Source organism: Chanodichthys erythropterus, chromosome 4 (assembly GCF_024489055.1).
Source record: "Chanodichthys erythropterus isolate Z2021 chromosome 4, ASM2448905v1, whole genome shotgun sequence".
Taxonomy (NCBI): Eukaryota; Metazoa; Chordata; class Actinopteri; order Cypriniformes; family Xenocyprididae; genus Chanodichthys; species Chanodichthys erythropterus.
In genome coordinates this window covers 17,446,888-17,466,900 of record NC_090224.1, presented here as the reverse complement: position 1 = coordinate 17,466,900, position 20,013 = coordinate 17,446,888, and the positions used below count along the sequence as shown (strand labels likewise).

At 37.3% G+C, this 20,013-nt stretch overlaps 1 protein-coding gene across 1 annotated transcript in view; it reads left to right on the top strand.

The window, feature by feature from the left end:
- runx2b (RUNX family transcription factor 2b) overlaps positions 1-20,013 on the top strand; it is a 53,051-nt gene that overhangs the window by 14,915 nt on the left and 18,123 nt on the right. Inside the window, exons 3-5 of the mRNA XM_067383211.1 lie at positions 6,275-6,531; positions 7,844-8,000; positions 10,832-10,936. Coding sequence (XP_067239312.1) covers positions 6,275-6,531; positions 7,844-8,000; positions 10,832-10,936 — 519 coding nt within the window. The remainder of the gene's footprint in view (positions 1-6,274; positions 6,532-7,843; positions 8,001-10,831; positions 10,937-20,013) is intronic.

The window sequence follows — 20,013 nt, the reverse complement described above, 5'->3', positions numbered from 1 at the left end:
CATCGGATTTCAACTAAAATATCTTAATTTGTGTTCCGAAGATTAACGAAGGTCTTACGGGTGTGGAAGGTAAGTAATAAATTACATTATTTTCATTTTTGGGTGAACTAACCCTTTAAGTTGAGACGCTTTGCTTGCTAAGTGTTACTAGTATCTCATTTCACAGATAGTTCTGTGTAGTTTCTATATAAAAATGTTGATACAATGTAAATTGTTTGCTCTAGCTCTTGTTTTAGATTATTTTGTTTCTGTTATCAGGTTGTGTGTCCACCAAAGTGTTTTTAGCCAGCTGAAAACACTAGTCGCTCTGCTGAAAACGCCTATCTGTGAGCGTTTGAGAGCGCTTCGGCAGCACAGCGTTTTTTTTTTTGTTTTTTTTTTCAGGTGAGACGCTTTGTTGCTATGATACGGAATATCCACAGCACTGTTGTACCATTGTAACTGATTTTGCAGATAATTTGTTTCAGACTAAAAATGTCGACACAATGTAAAGTTTTTGCTATGTATGTTCGGAGACCAGCAATATTAATTTCTCATCCATTTTGTTCAGTTCTCTGCTTATTGATGATGATGTACAGCAAGAATGTTGTGACATTTGGTCAGTGTTGTATTTGTCCCGCCCCTCCTCCACTCTGATTGGACGGGTGGCTAAAAATTGACAGTGATGAGCGCAGCGTTTTACTCAAAGTTGAATATTCTTCAACTCGAGGCGACTGATAAAAAAACCCCTGAGCGCTCAGTACTGGAGCGTTGAAGAGGATGCTCAGCGTCTCATTACGCTCCTGGTGTTTAAAAAACGCGGTGCTCCCATTGAAAACAATTGGAAAAGTACATTAGCCACTGGAAAAAAACTCTTTGGTAGAGACACGGCCTTATGCTTGTTGTTGTCATCTGTTGCTGTAGTACAAGCAGTATGTAGCAGTTGGTTGGTGTGGTATTTGTCCCACCCCTCCTCCACTCTGAATGGTTGGCTGGGTAAAAAGTGATGGTGATTGTCACACTGCGTTTTACCCAAAGTTGAACATTCTTCAACTCTCGACGATCGGTAAAAATCGCAGAGCGCTCAGTGCACAGCATGAAATAGACGATCAGCACCTCATCACACTGCTGCCGTTTTAAAAACACAGTGCTCCCATTAAAAACAATTATGCTAGCATTGAGAAAAAATGCTTTGGTGGACACACGCCTTAATGGCACGGCTGAATGAACCAATCTTTTGAACAAATCGGTTGATTGAATGATTTATTACTAGTTTTGTTCCTGAATGAATCAGTGTTTTGAATGAATTGTTTGAGTGATCCGATGACTTAAAGTGACATAAAGACTTGGGCTTCTCTTGAGTAGATACTTATTTTCAAAAAGTAACTACTTTGTGACCAATAAAAAAAGTGTTCTATACAGTATAGTATATATGTTTGTAGTATAAATATAATTTGCACATACTACATTCTCCATCTACCAACGTCAGTTGCGTCGCTACAATGCCATTCACAAATCCTGTCCTCATGGGATAGTAAAGTGTCCATCGAATGCACACTTCAGAATCTCTCGGGAAGTAGTAGGTCATCCGGGTACTTTTTGCCTGCTCTTTTATTAGTACTGTGAAATCAGAGTCTAAAATATCTTAAATGTATTTTTTATTTTTAGAAATCTTAAATGTATGTTTTGTGATAAAACATTTTTAAATGACAATATTTATGTTTTTGTCTAAAAAACAGTCTACTGTTGCTATGGTTAACTGGTCACGCGAAGATGTTGAAAATGCATGCTCAAGCTCAGTTTATATACATATTATTTTTTGTTTCAATATTTATAAATGTATTTTTACCTGCCCCAAATTCCCGTTATAAGGTAGGCCTCAATGGAATGTCAGTGTGACACGTTTCTCAACACACAATTCACTGTGGGGAACTAGTCGCATGCTTACTTGAAGTCGGGGAGGATAATAAATCTCCGAGCTGTCGCCATGGCAACGGCCCTCAATCTCTTATACTTGACTTAAGTGTTACGGGTATTTTAATGGAAGCCTTTGTCACATATTACCAGCCTTTTTATTCCGCTTTTCCCCCTCACAAGCCGCAAAAGTTCCTTTTCTGTTCCTATTTTTATGTACAAGTGATCTCAATTAAGGACCTCCATGAAGGCTAGAGGCGGCAGACAGTCATGCCAATGAGAGCAAAAAGGAAATTGTCTTTGTAGCCTGCCACCAGCCCCCTCTTCTCCATCACCACCACCACCACCACCACAGGCCCCCCACTCCACTTTCCATAACGAACACAGCGCACATCCAAAAAGCCGTCGTGTTCCTGAAATTCGTGACCATAACACGGGTCCAATTTGCTCTCAGAGCCAGTTCTTGTGCCTCACTGGCAACACAAATACTAAAGATCTCGTCTGCAGTGATGATGTCACTGACCAGTCAATGACAAAATGGCAATTATAGGCTCAGATTAAATCTGGGGGTTGAAAGGATGTTGAGAAGGTCTTCCTGATGAGGTAAGGCCATGAATTCTGCGTACGAATCATCACCGTCCCGCTCGCGCGAGTATGTTCTCGTGAAGCGTGCCAAGGATGGAAAGTAACTATTTAAAATTGGAAGCCTCCATAGCCCCATCAAATTGCTCCCCACATAAAGCCATAATTAAGTGTCTCAAAAAATGCACCACTGTGAAATAGAGCCCTGATCCAGGGACTTAAGTGGCTGTACTTTTCCTCTCAACCGTCGAAAGAATGCAGGACGAGAAAGAAGCAGAGAAAAACACTCATGTAGCACGTTACATAATCCCAGGGCTGTATGAATCTGAATTGGAGTCATTTGGATATCATTAAAGCCCTGGAGCTCAGTGTCTCTTCGTGTTTACATTACCAGTCAACAATGGTTTCTTTGTCTCGTGTCATCACTTATAATTCGCCGTGAGGGGGGCAAGTGTTGCTGCTGGATTTTTTTGCACGACTGCTTGTCTGGTTGTGTTGAAACCGACCTCTTACAGCCGTTTCTGATGAGCTACCCGCGCCGGATTACGCTGTCAGCTCGGCGTATCACGGCATCGGCAGATAAGGGTTCGGTTACGTTCGGCTTATCACATCATCAGCGTTTGAGCTGGTTCGAATCCAGCTCGAGTGTCTGGTGACGCGCAGCTCGGAATGGCGCACGCGTGGTAATCCCGGGTTCTTGCTCGGTGCATGCCTTCTAACCCCTCATCTTTGTAGCACATCATAGCCAGCTGTGTGGGCTCCGTTTGGCTCATTAGGAGATCAAACGAGACGCCCGAAAAGAAGTGGGCAGAGCTCTCGAGGCACTCGAATCACGTGCATTCGCTCCACTCTGATATTGCTGGCAGATGGCGGCCATACTGTACCGGCAAAGTGGATTCAGATGTGATAAATGCTCTTTGATATCTCTTTGTGTATATGATTTAACACGCCTCTCTGTTTAGACATGTCGACAGTTGCTTTATTTCTCTTATTAAATTTTATTTGCATCATTGTTTCATTGATAGCCATGAATCTCACATGTTTGGCATCCATCTAGGAGGAATTATCACTCATTTCTCATCAAGATTGATTTTATTTCCCAAACACATCAGTGATCGAGATGTGAACAAAAATCAGGCAAACTCTTGGAATAATACCTTTGTGAATTCAATTATATCTACTCTGATTGATCTTTTTGGGAATTGAAAATTGATCTTTAATAACACTGGCCAATCTTGAACACATTTTCGGTGCTCAGGGCGAACGGCATGTAATTCAATCGCAACTTGTATAACTCAAACAATTTTTTCTCTCTCTTAACGATGTGCCAGATGCATGTCAGTGCTTCCTGAAGCTTTTTCTATCCCTCCCACATACAAGAGACTCGCAACGTACCCAAGAGACCATCGCCACCCCCACTCATGCCACCCTGCAAGACTTTCATACAGTATATGCGAGCAATACTAAGCTACTTTACCTTGTTTTCTAGCTGGAGTTATGAATATGTGTTCCTAAACAATCAGTCAGTAGATAATCACTTTTGATTTTGTTGGTTTTGCATTTGCTTTTGGTTTGTTTGTTTGTTGTTTTTCATGAGAAAATGGCAAATAGGATCTGAAGGTATAAGTGTTTGCTGGAGGAAACTATATTGAAAATGTCTTGCTTGTTCTTTCACATTGTTTCTTCTCTTCAGGAACATGTTTAAAGCATACGCTTTTCCCTACTAATGAAATATCAGGTTAAATGTTAAAGCTGAAGGAGGTCCCAAGACAAACATTCGGCAAAATTTTGATTGACGGCTGTCACTGAGTGAGCCGGTTTGATTTCTCTTGCACGGTTCTGCCAAGAATAATTAGACGCTTTGTTTATATCCTATTTTGTTTATTGGCTGTGTCTGTGTTCCCATCAAAATTATGGACCTATTATTCCAATGATTTTTTAAATGTGTGAAACATATTGCAACACTTATGACTTGGGTTAATCACAATCCATGAGCCTGTTGAGCCAGAGGGAGAGATTGCCATCTACAGTATCACTGAGAGATGGAGAGTTAGTTATTAGAAGACTTGTATTTTAGTTGCACTGCCAGAATGCGGAAGGCTGTGTGTGGATACTTTGAGAAACTCAAAGGGTGTTAAAACTGCAGCCTGTTTAGTCTGTGCTTTATGGGGTAGAAGTGTGTGTAGAAAGTGTATAATATGATTCTGAAAATATTCTGCCATTATGGCTCACTCAAATTATCCCAGCATGTTGCTCCGTGAGTCACACTTTCTTAGACTGAGATATGAGATGGTTTCAATTAAACTCCATTTAAGTTTCTTTAATTAAATGCTGTTCTTTTTGGATAGGATTTTTTTTTATTTATTTTTTTTATAAGACGTCACATGTATTTTAAATGTTATACATTTTAATAATTGTAGTATTTGTCAGCCAAAATAATAATTTGATATTTGATGTTAATTTTTACTGTTAAATTAAATGTTTTATCGTTAAATTTTGCTAAAAAAAAAAAAAAAAAAAAAAAAAAAGCCTAGAATATTAATGTGACAATAGTTATTGGGGCATGTTGTCACAAAAGGTTAATGCGTTTTTTTTTGTTTTTTTTTTGATGGGCTATAATAGTGAAGACATTAAATCATGTGCCTTTATTAAGACATGTGACAGCAGATTACTAATACAGATATAGATATAGCCTATAAAGTGAAATCAGAAGCCTAAACATAATCTACATTTGAAAATTTCCAATTGGCCTTTTTCCAGTGTCTGAAAAAACTCAACATACTCAGTATGTCAATATTGTGAACTTCTTCTTAATCACCATGTGTGGATTTTAATTTTTGCATGCATATTCCATTGCCATTGTGCATAAAAGTAATTTAATAATGTCCTTTCTGCAAGCGATTTCATGGAAAACATGATATGATGTTTTCATAATGCAGCAATTGAATCTATTCAGGACCCACACGGACAGTTTCAATTCAGACAGAAGTGATAATAGCATTGCAGTTTTAAAGTTATGCATGATCATACTGTTGAGTTGACTTCAGTTGAATTTTTATGATGTGATCGGGACATCACGTGTTTGAGTGGCATCACTCTAATTATTGCATGATGCTGGAACTATATGAACCACAAAAAAGAGAAATCCCTGTCTTCAAAGACCAACCACATTGGAAGCAACAAACATTTCGCCTCCTGAGCTCTTTTCATCCTCAAAGCTTAATTTGATCCTGCGCTCTCCAGGGAGCGCTATTAGAGAGAACTTCACTGATCCTACACATCAGTGACAAAACATCACCTTATATTTATTATTATCGAGGCTAATATAACAAATATTGTTTATATGAGATGAAATCCGACTGTCTTTATACATTTTTATTCTGAGTAAAAGCGATTGCGTGATTACGCGCTCTAGTGACGGGGATAACACCCCCGTTTTCTGTTATATACCTATATATATATATATATATATTTTTTTTTTTTAGACAATTCGTCTAATCCACTATGATAAGATTCATACAGTCTTAAAAAAAATTTCAGAGACCTGACTAAACCGTACACATTCACCTTGTGGCGGTGAATTAAGCGCCTTTTAATACAGGAAACGTAGTTAATGACGACTGCGCGCAAAGCGCCAATTGAAGTCTGGTTGAGTGTGTGTAACCCGCAGCACTTCCCAAACTCATCAGACTGCAGCGCTGAGCGCACGGAGAGGGACCGACGGCGCTCCATATACGCAAACAGAGGACATACGTTAGTCTTCGGCTAATTTAGACTGTTGTGATGCGCATTCCCGTAGATCCCAGCGCCGGCCGGAGGTTCAGTCCGCCGGTGTCGGTGAAGATGAATGATGTGAACCCGAGCGCAGGACAGCAGCAGCAACAGCAGCAGGACAGCGCGGTGGTGCCAAGACTCCGCGCGCAAGAGAACCGCTCCATGGCCGAGATCATCGCCGACCACCCCGCCGAACTGGTTCGGACCGACAGTCCAAACTTTCTCTGCTCGGTTTTGCCTTCTCATTGGCGGTGTAATAAAACCCTACCGGTTGCGTTTAAGGTAAGAACTTGTTTTAAAATATTCCTTAGTCTTTATGGCTAGATGAATTATAGTAGCTAATTATTAGAGTGACTTGTTATATGCTAGCTATGATGTAAAGTGTTTCAGCGATTATTAGTTTTTAGGTCGACATAACTTTGTCAAGTGTAAAATGTGAAGCTTGTGCATGTCAAATTTTCCATGTTTTAACACTTCTGACTGCACTGAGAAATAACAATAGAATTACAGTAATGTAATGTGTTAATTTAATAAAACAGCATTAATAGTAATACATAATATACCAAAATGTTTAAGTTTAGCATGTGCTAGGAATTGAGATTACTTGTATATTTTTCTTATTATTTATAATACTCATTTCTTTGCTATCCCTAAGGCTTAAATTTAAACAAAAAGTACTTCATATAATTGTATCAATTTCAGTCAGTTTTGCTGAATGTGTCTATTTTGTCATGGTTCGTTACTGTGTCAGTAGACTGAATTGTGCCTTTGTACTATTTATACTCTAGTAAGAGTGTGTGAACAGCATTTTTTTTTCTTTATAAGCAGAGTAGACAAAGCTTCATTTAATAAGAAATAATGACACTGCTCTGGCATTATTCACTGTTTGATGTGCAATTCTGGCCTGTGGCGGAATCATTGCTGTTGGCTCATGTTTATGGTCAGGCCTGTGCAGGTGTGGTTAGCTATTAGGTAATTGCTAGGTTAGTAGATTAGTAATGATGAAATAGAATTCCAAGCTCATATGCAAATATATCGCTTTAGGTGCAATATGCTGACTCATGCACCCAGTGTACTAATAAATGCATTCTGGTGTAAACTCAATTTTAAAATGTTTAATAACTATAATGATAGATAGTCAAACAAACATGGCATAGACTTGCAATAAATTATTTCATATATCATATCTATTATTTTTATACCTACACTGTGAAAAAGGATTGTTGGTTTAACTTAAAAAATTAAGTTACGTGGTTGCCTTAAAATTTTGAGTTCATTGAAATTAAAAATTTGAGTTAATACAACAGAAACCTAAAATATTAAGTTATCCGAACCACATAAATTAAAAAAAATTAAAAAAATTTTAGTGAACACCTTCAATCATGCATTGAAACCCAAATGCATTAAAAGTTAAACGTTTAAACAAAAAACAAATTCTTTCCATGTGAAATCTGCATAAATATTGCAATGTTCAATTGTTTGCATGCAATCCTGCTCTTAAATAATAATCAGAAGTCATGGGATCTGTCTGAAGAAGCTCTTGCATATGCGCGCATGCACTGTTTGAAGCGTTGCATCATGGTCCTGTCCGCAGGTGGTGGCTCTGGGAGAGGTTCCTGATGGGACGGTGGTCACAGTGATGGCTGGGAATGATGAGAATTATTCAGCTGAGCTCAGGAATGCCTCAGGAGTTATGAAGAACCAGGTGGCCCGCTTCAACGACCTGCGCTTTGTGGGCCGAAGCGGAAGAGGTCAGTCCACTTTTTGAGAAATATTTAGATGGTTTTCTGATTGTTGAAACGATTTAAATCCGTGCAAGTTAGATTGGGAATGTATTTATATACTGGGTGGTTTGCATGTGTGCAGAAAATCAAAAATGAGCTTAGCTGTCACTCAAAAATTTGGCCACACTTTTTTTTTTAGTATTACTGCTTTCATGTTAGAATATTGGTAGCTATCAAATCATGAAATAGCAAAAAAAAAGTGTAAGTGTTGGAATGATTTATGGTAAAAATCATTTTTAATTAAACCATATTGAAGGAATTCACATGAATATCGGACACGGAAGCTTTCCTTCACTATCTAGTGCAAATTTTCATTAAAAAAAAACCCACAACTGATCTGTAGGAGCAATTTAAAATTATCTACAAAATTAAAGTATTTTACATAAACGTTTACATCATAAGGTTTTGAACATCATGCTTCAGTCAAGCAATGCACAAGTTTACTTCTGTTCAAACAGGTTTACCATATTCCAGATTATATTATCACACCATGCGTATTTCTATTAAGAGTAATCATTTTGTGTTTATCTACACTTGCACAATGTCATGTGGAGAAATCCTCTAGGGAGATTTGGTAACAGAGGCACACGGTCACACCGGGACACATGACATTCTTAGAATAATTATAGTCAGTCTATGTACTGAGCTATCAGTTACGAGCCAACACCGTTGTGAAACCACATCACCGCATTGGCGGTAAGAATGCACTCATTAAATTACAGGTCTGTGTGCGTTCTGCACTAAGGTTTCTCATACCATCGTCGGCAACTAAGGTGCCTGTGTCTTTTGTGTGATGGATAATTTTGCATATTGCTCAGAAAGTTTTTTATGGGTAAAGCGTTCAATTCTGTGCTTTTAGAATCACTGCATGAAATAAAAAAAAAAAAATGATTCTTCCTGTCTGCCATATAGAGCAACAGTCGGGTTTCGGAAATAAAAACTCCAATTGTTTTCTCCATTGGGATAAACAAACCCTACCATGAGATATGAAGTTGTTAATCAATGGTATTTGGTTCCGTTGCAGCGATCAGCCTGTGAACTTATCTTTAAAATAATCGTGTTTAACAGCAGAATTTGTGGTGAGAAACTACATTAGCAATGATGCTGTACAGAAAATCCCACCAGTCAGAGTCGCCACAAGCAAAACGTGCCAAAATAGCTCTTAGCTCCACCTACTCTCAAAATACTTAAATATTTGTATATAATATGCATATTGTGCAATAAACGTAAAATATATATTGTTTTCATATATATATAATCAACATTTTTAAATGAGTACTTTCATATTTCTCTACCATTTTTAATTTGGTTATGCTGTTCGCAATGCTTCATGGGATTGTAGTTTTTTCCCCCACTAAAGCTTTTTGTATTTTTGTCTGATTTTCAAATACTTTTTTGCTTTAAAATCAAAGTTTATAATATATGGAAGCTTGTTTCCACCATGATATAAAAAATAAAAAATGTAATTGCGACTTTTTATCTCACAATTATGACCTTTTTTCTCAGAATTGCATGATATAAAGTCAGAATTGTGAGATGTAAACTTTCAATTGCGTGTGATGATGTCCAGTTGTTAGGGGGGAAAAAAAATGATGTTTTTTCTCAGAATTGCAAGTTTATATCATGCAGATTTTCTGACTTTATAACTCGCAATTGTGTTTAAATCTCACAATTCTGAGAAAAAAAGTGAGATATAAAGTCATATTTGCGTGATAACTCGCAAAAAACGTTTTATCTCGCAATTCTGACTTTATAACTCGAAATTGCGAGTTTAAATCTCGCAATTCTGAGAAAAATGTCAGAATTGTGAAGATGCAAACTCGCAATTGCGAGAAAAAGTCAGAATTGTGAGATAAAAAGTCGCAATTATCTTTTAAATTTTTTTTTTATTCCGCGGCAGAAACAAGCTTCAATAGTTAGGTTATGATTCACCTCATAGCTGGTTGGCTTGGTTCATGGCTTAAAACGCTTTAACAAAGACTTTTTTATCAAATCCATATGGGAGAAATAAATGGGAAAAAATACTTCCGGAACCAGCAAACAGATAGCCACGCCCCCAAACTCTGGCGGAGACCAACCTGCAAATAACTTATTTATTGTTGTCTCTGCATGGGGGAAAGTGAAGAATTACACACAAGAATTAAATAGCAACAGGATTCTTTTGGCTCCTTGATTCTTAAAGCTTAATGAATTCTGACACTTGAGATTTATTTGACTTTCAGAAGATTCCAGGGAAAGATGACATGCCATATATTGTATTACCAATATGTTCAAATTATTTTTACATTATGCGAGCCATTTGGTCGTATTTAATTATATTTTATGATCACAAGTCTTATGAAATCAGTGTCAGCAGATCTGCGCTTCTGTGTGGTGCTGAGATTCCACGCATCTTGCCAGCTGTTTCCCAGCTTTGCCAAAGTATTCCACCCACTACTTCCTGTCTCCCCAGCAAACCAGGGGCATTCATGAGTAGGAACCATTGGAGCGTCACATTAATACCTTGTTCCCCCGTGTTAAACCACCAGAGAGCACAAATTGTCTGGAAACAGTGTTTAGGGAAGTGAGCTGTCTAGATTGCTGATGATGCCACAGCGTAGCGTTGCACAATTTCCCAGCAGCCCACTGTCCTGTTTATGAGAGAATTAAAATACAACAGAAAAAAGGAGTACAAAATTATGCTGAAGTCATTATCACTAATAGCAAAATCTTTAAATATCATCTGAATTATAAGCTCAAGGATCTCAGTCTTGCTTTGACACTGAGTAAAGCCCTTAAATGTTTCTGTGTTTGCACAGGGAAGAGCTTCACCCTGACGATTACAGTATTCACAAACCCACCGCAAGTGGCCACTTACCACAGAGCCATTAAGGTCACGGTGGACGGACCGCGGGAGCCCAGGAGTGAGTACACCTTATATTACATACGGCTGTGACTAACCACATCCATGAGGCCTGTCATCACGTTCACCTCTCTGTCGGGCCGCAATCGCACCTCATCAAAGGCTTGCGGTCATTCGGTGCATGTGCTAGTGATTGATTTATTTATTTTTTGATTTCTGCCTCAATCGGTTTGTCATGAATTCATTGCTGAAGAAATTCTCTCTGGGTAGACAGATTGATGACTTTAATTTTGCTTTGAACAGACTTGGTTTCAGGATTGCTTTTACTAACGGGGACTAAAAGTATAGTTATGATTTTTCAGTTTTATGTTTAAAAATGTAGAAAAGTACCACAATCCCTTCCATGACTAATGCTGAATTCATTGGATATATATATATACTATAATTTCTGAGGGATATTCAGTGGAATAAATTTGCAGAGTTGTTTGTGACGAGAGAGGAAAAACTTCACGTAGCTCGAATCACTAGATTAGGTTCTTTTCAATGAATCAGTTGAGCCAGTTGGTGAATCATTTTTAATCAAACACTGGAGTCATTGAACTGAATCAGTCAGACAACTCACTTCCTCATTGAATCGTTAGTCTAACTTGCTGAACAGCAGATGATCGTTTCCTGCTTCAAATGATTAGAGAGACATTATTGTGATGTGCGCTTTTAGAAAGCTAAATGTAGGTTAGTGAAACTGAGATCAGTCTATTCTGACTAGTTGTTTACTTGACATGTGACAGTTAAAGATACATAAACACAACGGACATTTAGAGTTATTATAGGTATTAATATAGGTATTAATATTCTAGTTATTAATATTCTTCATCAGTGCATGTTTTTCCAGTTATGATCTTCAAATATCAAATAATATATATATATATATATATATATATATATATATATATATATATTATTAAATATTTAAACTTTTTAAATATTAATGTTTAAATTAACATTTAAATATTAATAATATGTAAAATATTAATATTTTTTTAATATTAATATTTTTTTTGTCTTAAAAAATCTTTAAGTATTTTATTTAAGTATACATTTAAGTAATTTATTTAGAATATTTTATTTAAGTATTTTTGGGGGGTATTTTATTTTTATTTTTTATATAAAATTGTTTTTTTTTTTTTTTTATCCAACATAAACTCCTGTGGGAAACACTGCAATGAATAGTGCACAAGAAGACCATAAATGTGCACCAACAAAATAAACAGCACTTTGACTTTTAAGTTGACTATAGAGATTAGAGAATTGACACTTTGTTGTGTGTGGCTGGTCTGTCAGTGTTATCTTAATCAGCTGTCTGTCTGAGCGTTAGGCTAGTGTCTGCACAGAGGTTCTACCACGGTAACATTGTGCTTGCATCAGCTTGTTTTAATGGCACTTATAAAACAGCGGAAAAAAAATCTACTACATCTGTCAGTGCCAACTGGTCTGGCACGCAGCTGTTTTACTTTATTATGAAAAATATATACTTTCGTCTTGGCTTAGAAATCAAGCCTATCACATCCCTAACAACATTTCTGCCTCTCTTTTCCTCTCTGACTTTCAGACTATTCTCAATGAACACATATGGTACTAGTATTTAGAGGCACTTAGACACAACGGCTGTATATGGTCTTGATTCTTCATTGTATTACAATGGCCTCTAGCAACTACAGGCCTCGTCTTTGATGTTGAAGACTTCCTCTATTTCTGCCTTATCTATAAGTGAAGTTTTTGAAGGGCTTGCAGGCCGTGTTATTGTGCGTAGGAACAGATGAAAGGGTTGGTGTACCGGAGGTCTTTTACAGGGGACTTTTTGTATAGCGCTGATCTGATATTGTAAAGCTCCTGTCTCGGCTTACAATATGCTGTCAGATTGCAATTAAGAATACCACGTCTCTGACAGACAGAAAGATTTCACATTCTATATATTGCACAATATTGTCTGTATACTGCTTAATATATATATATATATTTTTTTTTTTTTTTAAGAAATGTATGTGAAACAGTATGCAATGTTAAATGTTTCAAACACTAGTATGCTACATGACCTCATTATGTTGTATATTTAAAGGTGAGGTATCCTATGCTGTTGGACATTGTTGATATTTGAAATCAACCCAAACAAACCCACCCCTCTCTTCATTGCTCCACCTCCAAAACTCACACTCCAATCCTAACCACCCTGCTCTCGAACCCCGGCCCGATCGCTACTGGAATGTGAGGCAATGACACTAAACACCTCATTCTCTAGCAGTTGTCTAAATACAAACAAGTGTTGGTTGTTAATCGCCAACAGCACAGCAGCCCCAGACAATCATGACACTCAAACCCAGTTTTACTCACATGAGAAGCGGGTTCAAAGCAGCCTCCGTGTCTGGAAAGCTTTTCTAAAATTAACACAGGTCCTAAAGCACTTGCCCAGTCATAAACCTTCATTCCAGTGATATTCTTTTGAGCTCTTTTGTATTGTCTCATCATTTCTCTTTCTGCATTTTTTTTTTTTTTCTCAAATCTCCTTCTTGCTCTCCACAACCGTCATACACCCTCTGATGCTGATTGGTTAGACGTTTGTTGTTGGTATCGGCCCGACTAACTTCCAAACAGTGTTGCTGAAAAAACGGATACCCCACCTTTAAGTCAGTATGGTCACTCTTCTGCCGGAACTAGACTCGCGTACGGCCGTTACCGGAAGCCAGTGATTATAGTTGTAAATATGGATATTTTTCTTACAAAACCATTGCTTCACTTCAGAAGGCCTTTATTAATATGGATTAAAAGTAACATATGGATTACTTTTATGATGGATGGATGCATTTTTTGGGGCTTCAAAAGCTCAGGAACCATTTACTCCATTATTATAAAGTTTGGAAGAGCCAGGATATTTTTGAATATAACTCTGGTTGTGTTTGGCTGAAAGAAGAAAGTCATATACATCTAGTATAGCTTGAGGGTGAGTAAATTATTGGATAATTTTCATTTTTGGGTGAATCAAACCTTTAATCCTGTTCTGTACACACACCGTTCAGTAATTTACAGGAGTGACAACCGCATTCTACAATCGAATTAACTCGAAAAATTGAGCCTGTTTACAAAAATTCTATGCAGTGTGTAAGGAACCGAAAGTATTAATTTGTCCTGTAATTTAAGTTATGTCTATTTTATCCACTGATATAGTTATGAATGTTTAACTATTATTGATTGTGTCCCATAATGCAATGCACTGGATTTGACCTTTCCTTTCCAACCACAGTAACTGGATGCCACTTACCTAAATTGAGCATGCAATGTGACAAGGTCAAGGGACTAACATAGTGACCTACATGTAGCTGTGAACTTTTGTACCTTTTTTGAAAAAGAAAAAAAAAAGAGGATAATATGCCATGTTTTTCTGAAGACAGTGGCCAAAAGCTGAAAAAAGCAGTATACGGAGGCAGGAAGGCAACAAGGCATGTCCGAATTCAATATAGTGGTGCAGGTATGATGTCAGATCCCTGGAAGTCTAATTTGCCACTGGTTCCTTTGAGAATTTCCTATGGGATTTTATAATGTTTTTTTGTTGTTGTTGTTGTTGTTTTTTTATTTATGTGTAAAATAAACCATATGGTAAACTTGATGATACTTTGATGTTTTGTTCTACAACATTTTCCACAAAATAGATACAAGATGCCAGTTCTTTCTCACTTTCTCATCATTCCAACAGCGAGTTGACACACAAACCCGCCTCCCCTCACTCACTCGTTTCATTTGCTCTGAATGAATATTGTTGGTGTTACAGGGCTTGAATTTGGGTGTAGGATTGCACATATTTTGCATAATTTTACTCATTCCCGCAGATTTTGTTCACACCCAAAGCGTGCGCACATAAAGCCACCTCTCAGTACTAAATTGAGTTCTTTTTCGCTGCTTACTGCGCTTAAACAGTCAAACACACACAAAATAATGTCAAAATGTTGGTCTTGCCATGTATTGAGAAAGTATTGAGAAAGAAACGCATGTTTAACAGAATAATATGGTCTTAAAGCGACAGCAGCCTAATATACCTGTTGCCAAATTGTGAGATAATATTAAAAATGAGTGGCCTGTGAAAATGAGTGGCCCTGCACAAACCCATATAGAAAACACAAATTTTGAAGCAGTTATGTTTATTGTTGAAAACGTACTTTACGATTTTAATAAGTAACTACCTGTATATAAATCAGTTTGGTGTGTGTGTGTGTGCAGTGTACTTGTAGAACAAAACGTCAAAGCATCTTCAAGTTATGTTTACCGCAGGCTTTATTTTACTCATAATTAAGAATCCCCATTATAAAACTCCATAGAAAAATCTCAAAGGAACCAGCAGCGAATTAGTCTTCGGGTTCTGACGTCATACCTGCATCACTCTATGATCGTGTCACATCCTGTCTACTGAGATGGATTTTTGAAGGCGGTGCAGATGTATCCTTCGCTGCCTTCGATATCCCACAATCCTGTGTGTTCCATTCCATGACAGTTGAGCTAAAAAATAAAAATGGCATCTAAATATTGAGGATGGGATACCAAAGTCTTGAAGCATCTACAAGAACTTTGCGGGTGTTTGGAAATATTCGGAACGCTTACTGCACTCTCAAAGAGAGCAGTCATGCAACAAATGCAGCTATTGCATCAATTAAGCAGAGACAAGAGGGAAATAAACAAACCCAGAAATAAACGAGCATACTCAGACATCACCTGCGATCTGAGCATGTGCAGATGTCCATGCGATCCTTCTGGGACTAATCACATGTGCACTCTTAATAATTTCACATTTCTCACTCCGCACTGATTTTATCGGAGAACGCCTCATTTACAATTCTGCCTCATTAAACCTCAAATTGGTGTTAATGAGCAGGTAATTTGGGAAGAGGCCCGTCTCGCACGTTCAGACAATGCCTACAGTATGCTGTCAGAATGTCCTGTCGGAACATCTCTATGTGTTTATATTTTTTGAGAATCGTAAGAAATAACTGTAACATGTTTTTGTACATAAAATTATTATTATTTCAGTCAAAATATCCTCATTATGTCCAGTACAGGTGGCCGTAATGTTCTTTTGGGTCATGTTTTTCCTCGTCAACCACAAAGGCCTCATTCTGAGGCTGATATCCAGTACAGGAAGTGTATTAATGTGTTTGTGTATTTAATAGATCTTGATGGGTGCCATATGAACTGTGAATCAATAGGGCCAGGAAAGAGCTAGACAACGAGAGCGTTGAGTATTTCTCTGTGACAGACGTCTCTCAGTGAGTTTGCTTCTTGATTGGCTCACACATGGGGTTTTCTCTTAGCCAGTACATACACCTGTTTTTTATTGCAGTTGTATCATAACAGTGCTGGCCTGCTGTCTTAACATTTGAATCAAATTATGGAGAGAGTTCTTTGTTATTTTAAAGGTTATTGCAAGAATAAGAGTCATGGATATGTCGCAGCTACTTGTTGTTAAATGGCTTTTTGTAAACTGACGAACATCTGAATGGAATAAACAATGCTGATGAGTTTTTGTTTGTTGTTTGTTTTTGACATAAACACAAAGAGCAGTATCGTTTTCTTAAGATGCAAGGTCATTGTTTCTACATGTATTAATATGCTGGACACCTTTGTACTTTATTTCTTTCCATTAAATTTTTTTATGCATAAAATAACTCCATTAATAAAAGCAAACGTTTATATATACATTACCATTCAAAAGTTTGGGGTTGTTAAGATTTTTTTTGATGCACACCAAGGCATTTACTGGATCAAAAAAACTATAAAAAAAGCAATATTTCACAGTAGTGGTATTGTGTAATATTATTAGAATTTAAATAACTGTTTTCTATTTTAAAATATTTTAAAATGTAATTTATTCCTGTGATCAAAACTGAATTTTCAGCATCATTACTCCAGTCTTCAGTGTCACATGATCCTTCGGAAATCATTCTTATATGCTGATTTGCTGCTCAAGAATAATTTCTTATTATTATCAATGATAAAAACAGTGAAATTTTGATTTTTTTTTTTTTCCTAGATTTTATGATGAATTGAAAGTTCAAAAGAACAGCACTTTGAAAAATATTTTCTAAAAGTCTTTGTAGTATTGATTTCTTTAAAAAAAAAAAAAAATCTAACTGACCCTAAACTTTTGAATGGTAGTGTATATATTTTTTATATTTTAAAATAGTCTTTTTAAAAAGTATCAATTTGTCCTGTAATTAAAGTCATATCTATTTTGAAATGATATATTTATACATTTGAAACTATATGTACAATTTGATTACAATTTGATTTGTTGATTTGTTGAAATGCCTGAGCGACACTTGTTTGAAGTTGATAAAGTCAATTTTGAGAAAAATCGAGTTAAAGTTTTCTGAAGGTTCCAAAACAAAATCACCTAGCAACCAAACCTTAAAATCCCTGTTAATAACACCTAATTTGGCACAAACTAAGTCAAAAGCTATATCTATAGGAAAAAATATAATAATAATTCCATAATTGTTTGCTTAATGAAACAGACAGCCTATATAGTAAGACCTACTGTATCACACAGATCTAATATAATGTTACACACATCAGATGTTTTTCCCCAACAGTTAACCAAACGTTCACTTAAAACATAACAGATAATGTTTGCATGAATACTCGCCAAGACAGATTTTTCGAAAAACTGTAATTGTGTATATGTGCATGTGCGCTTCGGATCTGTCAGTCAGCTTGAGTAAGATCATTTTGTTTACATCAGCATGCATTTGAAAATCACATTTCATTGGTTCAGACTTATGCCATCTAAAATTCGCTATAAAGTTGGAATGCTGCACTTTAAAATGATACCAAACTTGTGCTGAGGGAAACGGCAGTAGTTGAAAAGCGAGCCGAGAAAAACAGCATTTTTCATGGTCAAAGGAAAGGTACTCCTCTCAGAAAACGTACAAATAGATACTTTTAGATGTGTAATTGCTATTTGGAGCATTTGGATCGCTATACGAGGGCTTAATGAACTAATTTTTGTGAAAACCTATTCAATTTCGACCAAAATTTTGTCTGCAGCTCGAAATTAGCCGGTGCGCATTCAGACTCATTTTGCCAGCGCGGGTCATATATGATATTTATAATGTTTCTTTAACTTATCAGCAGTGCCAGTAAATAAGAAATAGAAATAGTGTGATTTCAAAAGCACTTCAGCATGTGTGTTCCTTGTACGGGTGACTCCAGGAAAAATAGGGGTTAAATGTCATGAAATTTAAAAGCGGCATTTAACTGGTCACTTTAAACTAAGCCTTAATATATCCAACAATACAATATAATGTGTATATTTGCAACACGTTGTGCTTTTCTATCTTTTGGCATATGAAATGTCTGTTCCCTCGGAATCAAACCCTGGCTCTAGAAGAAAATTCCTTGTGCTTGTGGGGAAATTATTTGGTCCCCATGAGGAAAACAGCTTATAAATCATACTAAGTGATGTTTTTTTGAAAATGTAAAAATGCAGAAAGTTTTCTGTGATGGGTAGGTTCAGGGTTAGGGGAGAGAATATACAGTTGTACAGTATAAAAAATCATTATGCCTATGGAAAGTCCCCATAAAACATGGAAACTCATCGTGTGTGTGTGTGTGTATGTGTCTAATAGCACTCATTAAGCATCATTTGATCTAATTGTCGGGGTGGAGTTGGTTAAACTAACATACCTGTGTAATTATGGATTCAGTGTTAGACTGTCACTCAGTGTTACACCTATAGGAAGTGTTCTATGCATCTTTGTCTTTCCACAGCTCAATCACAGCAGTCAAACGACACGACTGTTAGAAGTACCAGAGACCGCAAGTAAATCTGCTCAAAATCCCCTTTCAAGCGCATTTGCTTGAAGCTAAAATCCCAAATCTGACACATGAGTCTCATTGTTTTGACAATCTCACACATCAACAAGTTGAAAGAGGATAATAATTTAGCCTTAGCAATAACAGCAGCTGATATTACAGTAAAAAAGGAAAAAAACGCCAGATTTGGCGCATCACGCGGTGCTCCTTTCAAAACAGACCACACAAGACTGATAGACATTATTTAAGCTCACAATGAACGTAAAAAGAAGTCGGTTTCACTTAGCAGAGGCGTCACTTTGGGGCGAGTTAAGTTTACAATGGGAACTGCTCACATAAAACCAACCAAAACAAGAAAGGAGAAGAAGAGAAAAGCAGAACCGCAGGCTCGATCCTTTCAGTCTGCGTGTGAAGGTGCCAACCGACGAGGTCGCGGGCTCAGGCTGTGCGTGTTTGCGTCTGATTTGGATAGTTGCTGCGTACATCAGTGCTGCTTCATTAGAAGTCGAGAAATACTGATGGCGCCCTGTTCCGAGTCACACTGCTTTCATATCCGCATGGAGGTGATGAAGAAGTGTGCCTGCGGTTTGAAAAGGGCTGAGGGCCTTGTGCGTCTTGTGTGTGTGTGTGTGTGTGTCTGTACCCCTTCCCTGCTTGGCTTGCCTCCTAAATGCTGAAATGTAAAGACCACACAGACACCTGGCAACACTCCACAACAGCCTGGCTTTTTCCTCCCACTTTCCTTTTTCTTCTTCCCCTCTCCCTTTTTCTGATTTTCTTTTCCAGTTTATTCCGTTCTTCCGCTGACTTTCTCAAAAACCCTGTTGATGACGGGCAGTGATGAATTTCCATAATTTCCGGGCTGCCCCAACTAGCATATGTGCGTCGTCCGGACGTCAACTCGATGTGAAAGATTTGTAAGATTTCACTAAAATATTCCGTCGAAAGATAGAATGACGTTCAGCAGATGTTTTTTGTGACATTTACAGTGGCTTCGCCCACAGGTAGTGATGTCATATACGAATATTTGTTTTGGTTGAAATGGCGTCACTGACAGCAGAACCTGATTTTACCAAATGCAACATGTTCCTGGATCAACATTCCAATCAACCAATCAGATTCGAGGGACAAGTTTATAATTTGTCAAGTTTAGGCTTACAATCGGTGTTAGGTGCTTCAGTGTTAGAGTGTAGTCACACTAGGCATTGAACCGAGACGGAGCGCGATTATTACAGCAGCTGACGTTAATGGAGGAATTTGCAGCTTTACTCGCAAACTACAATT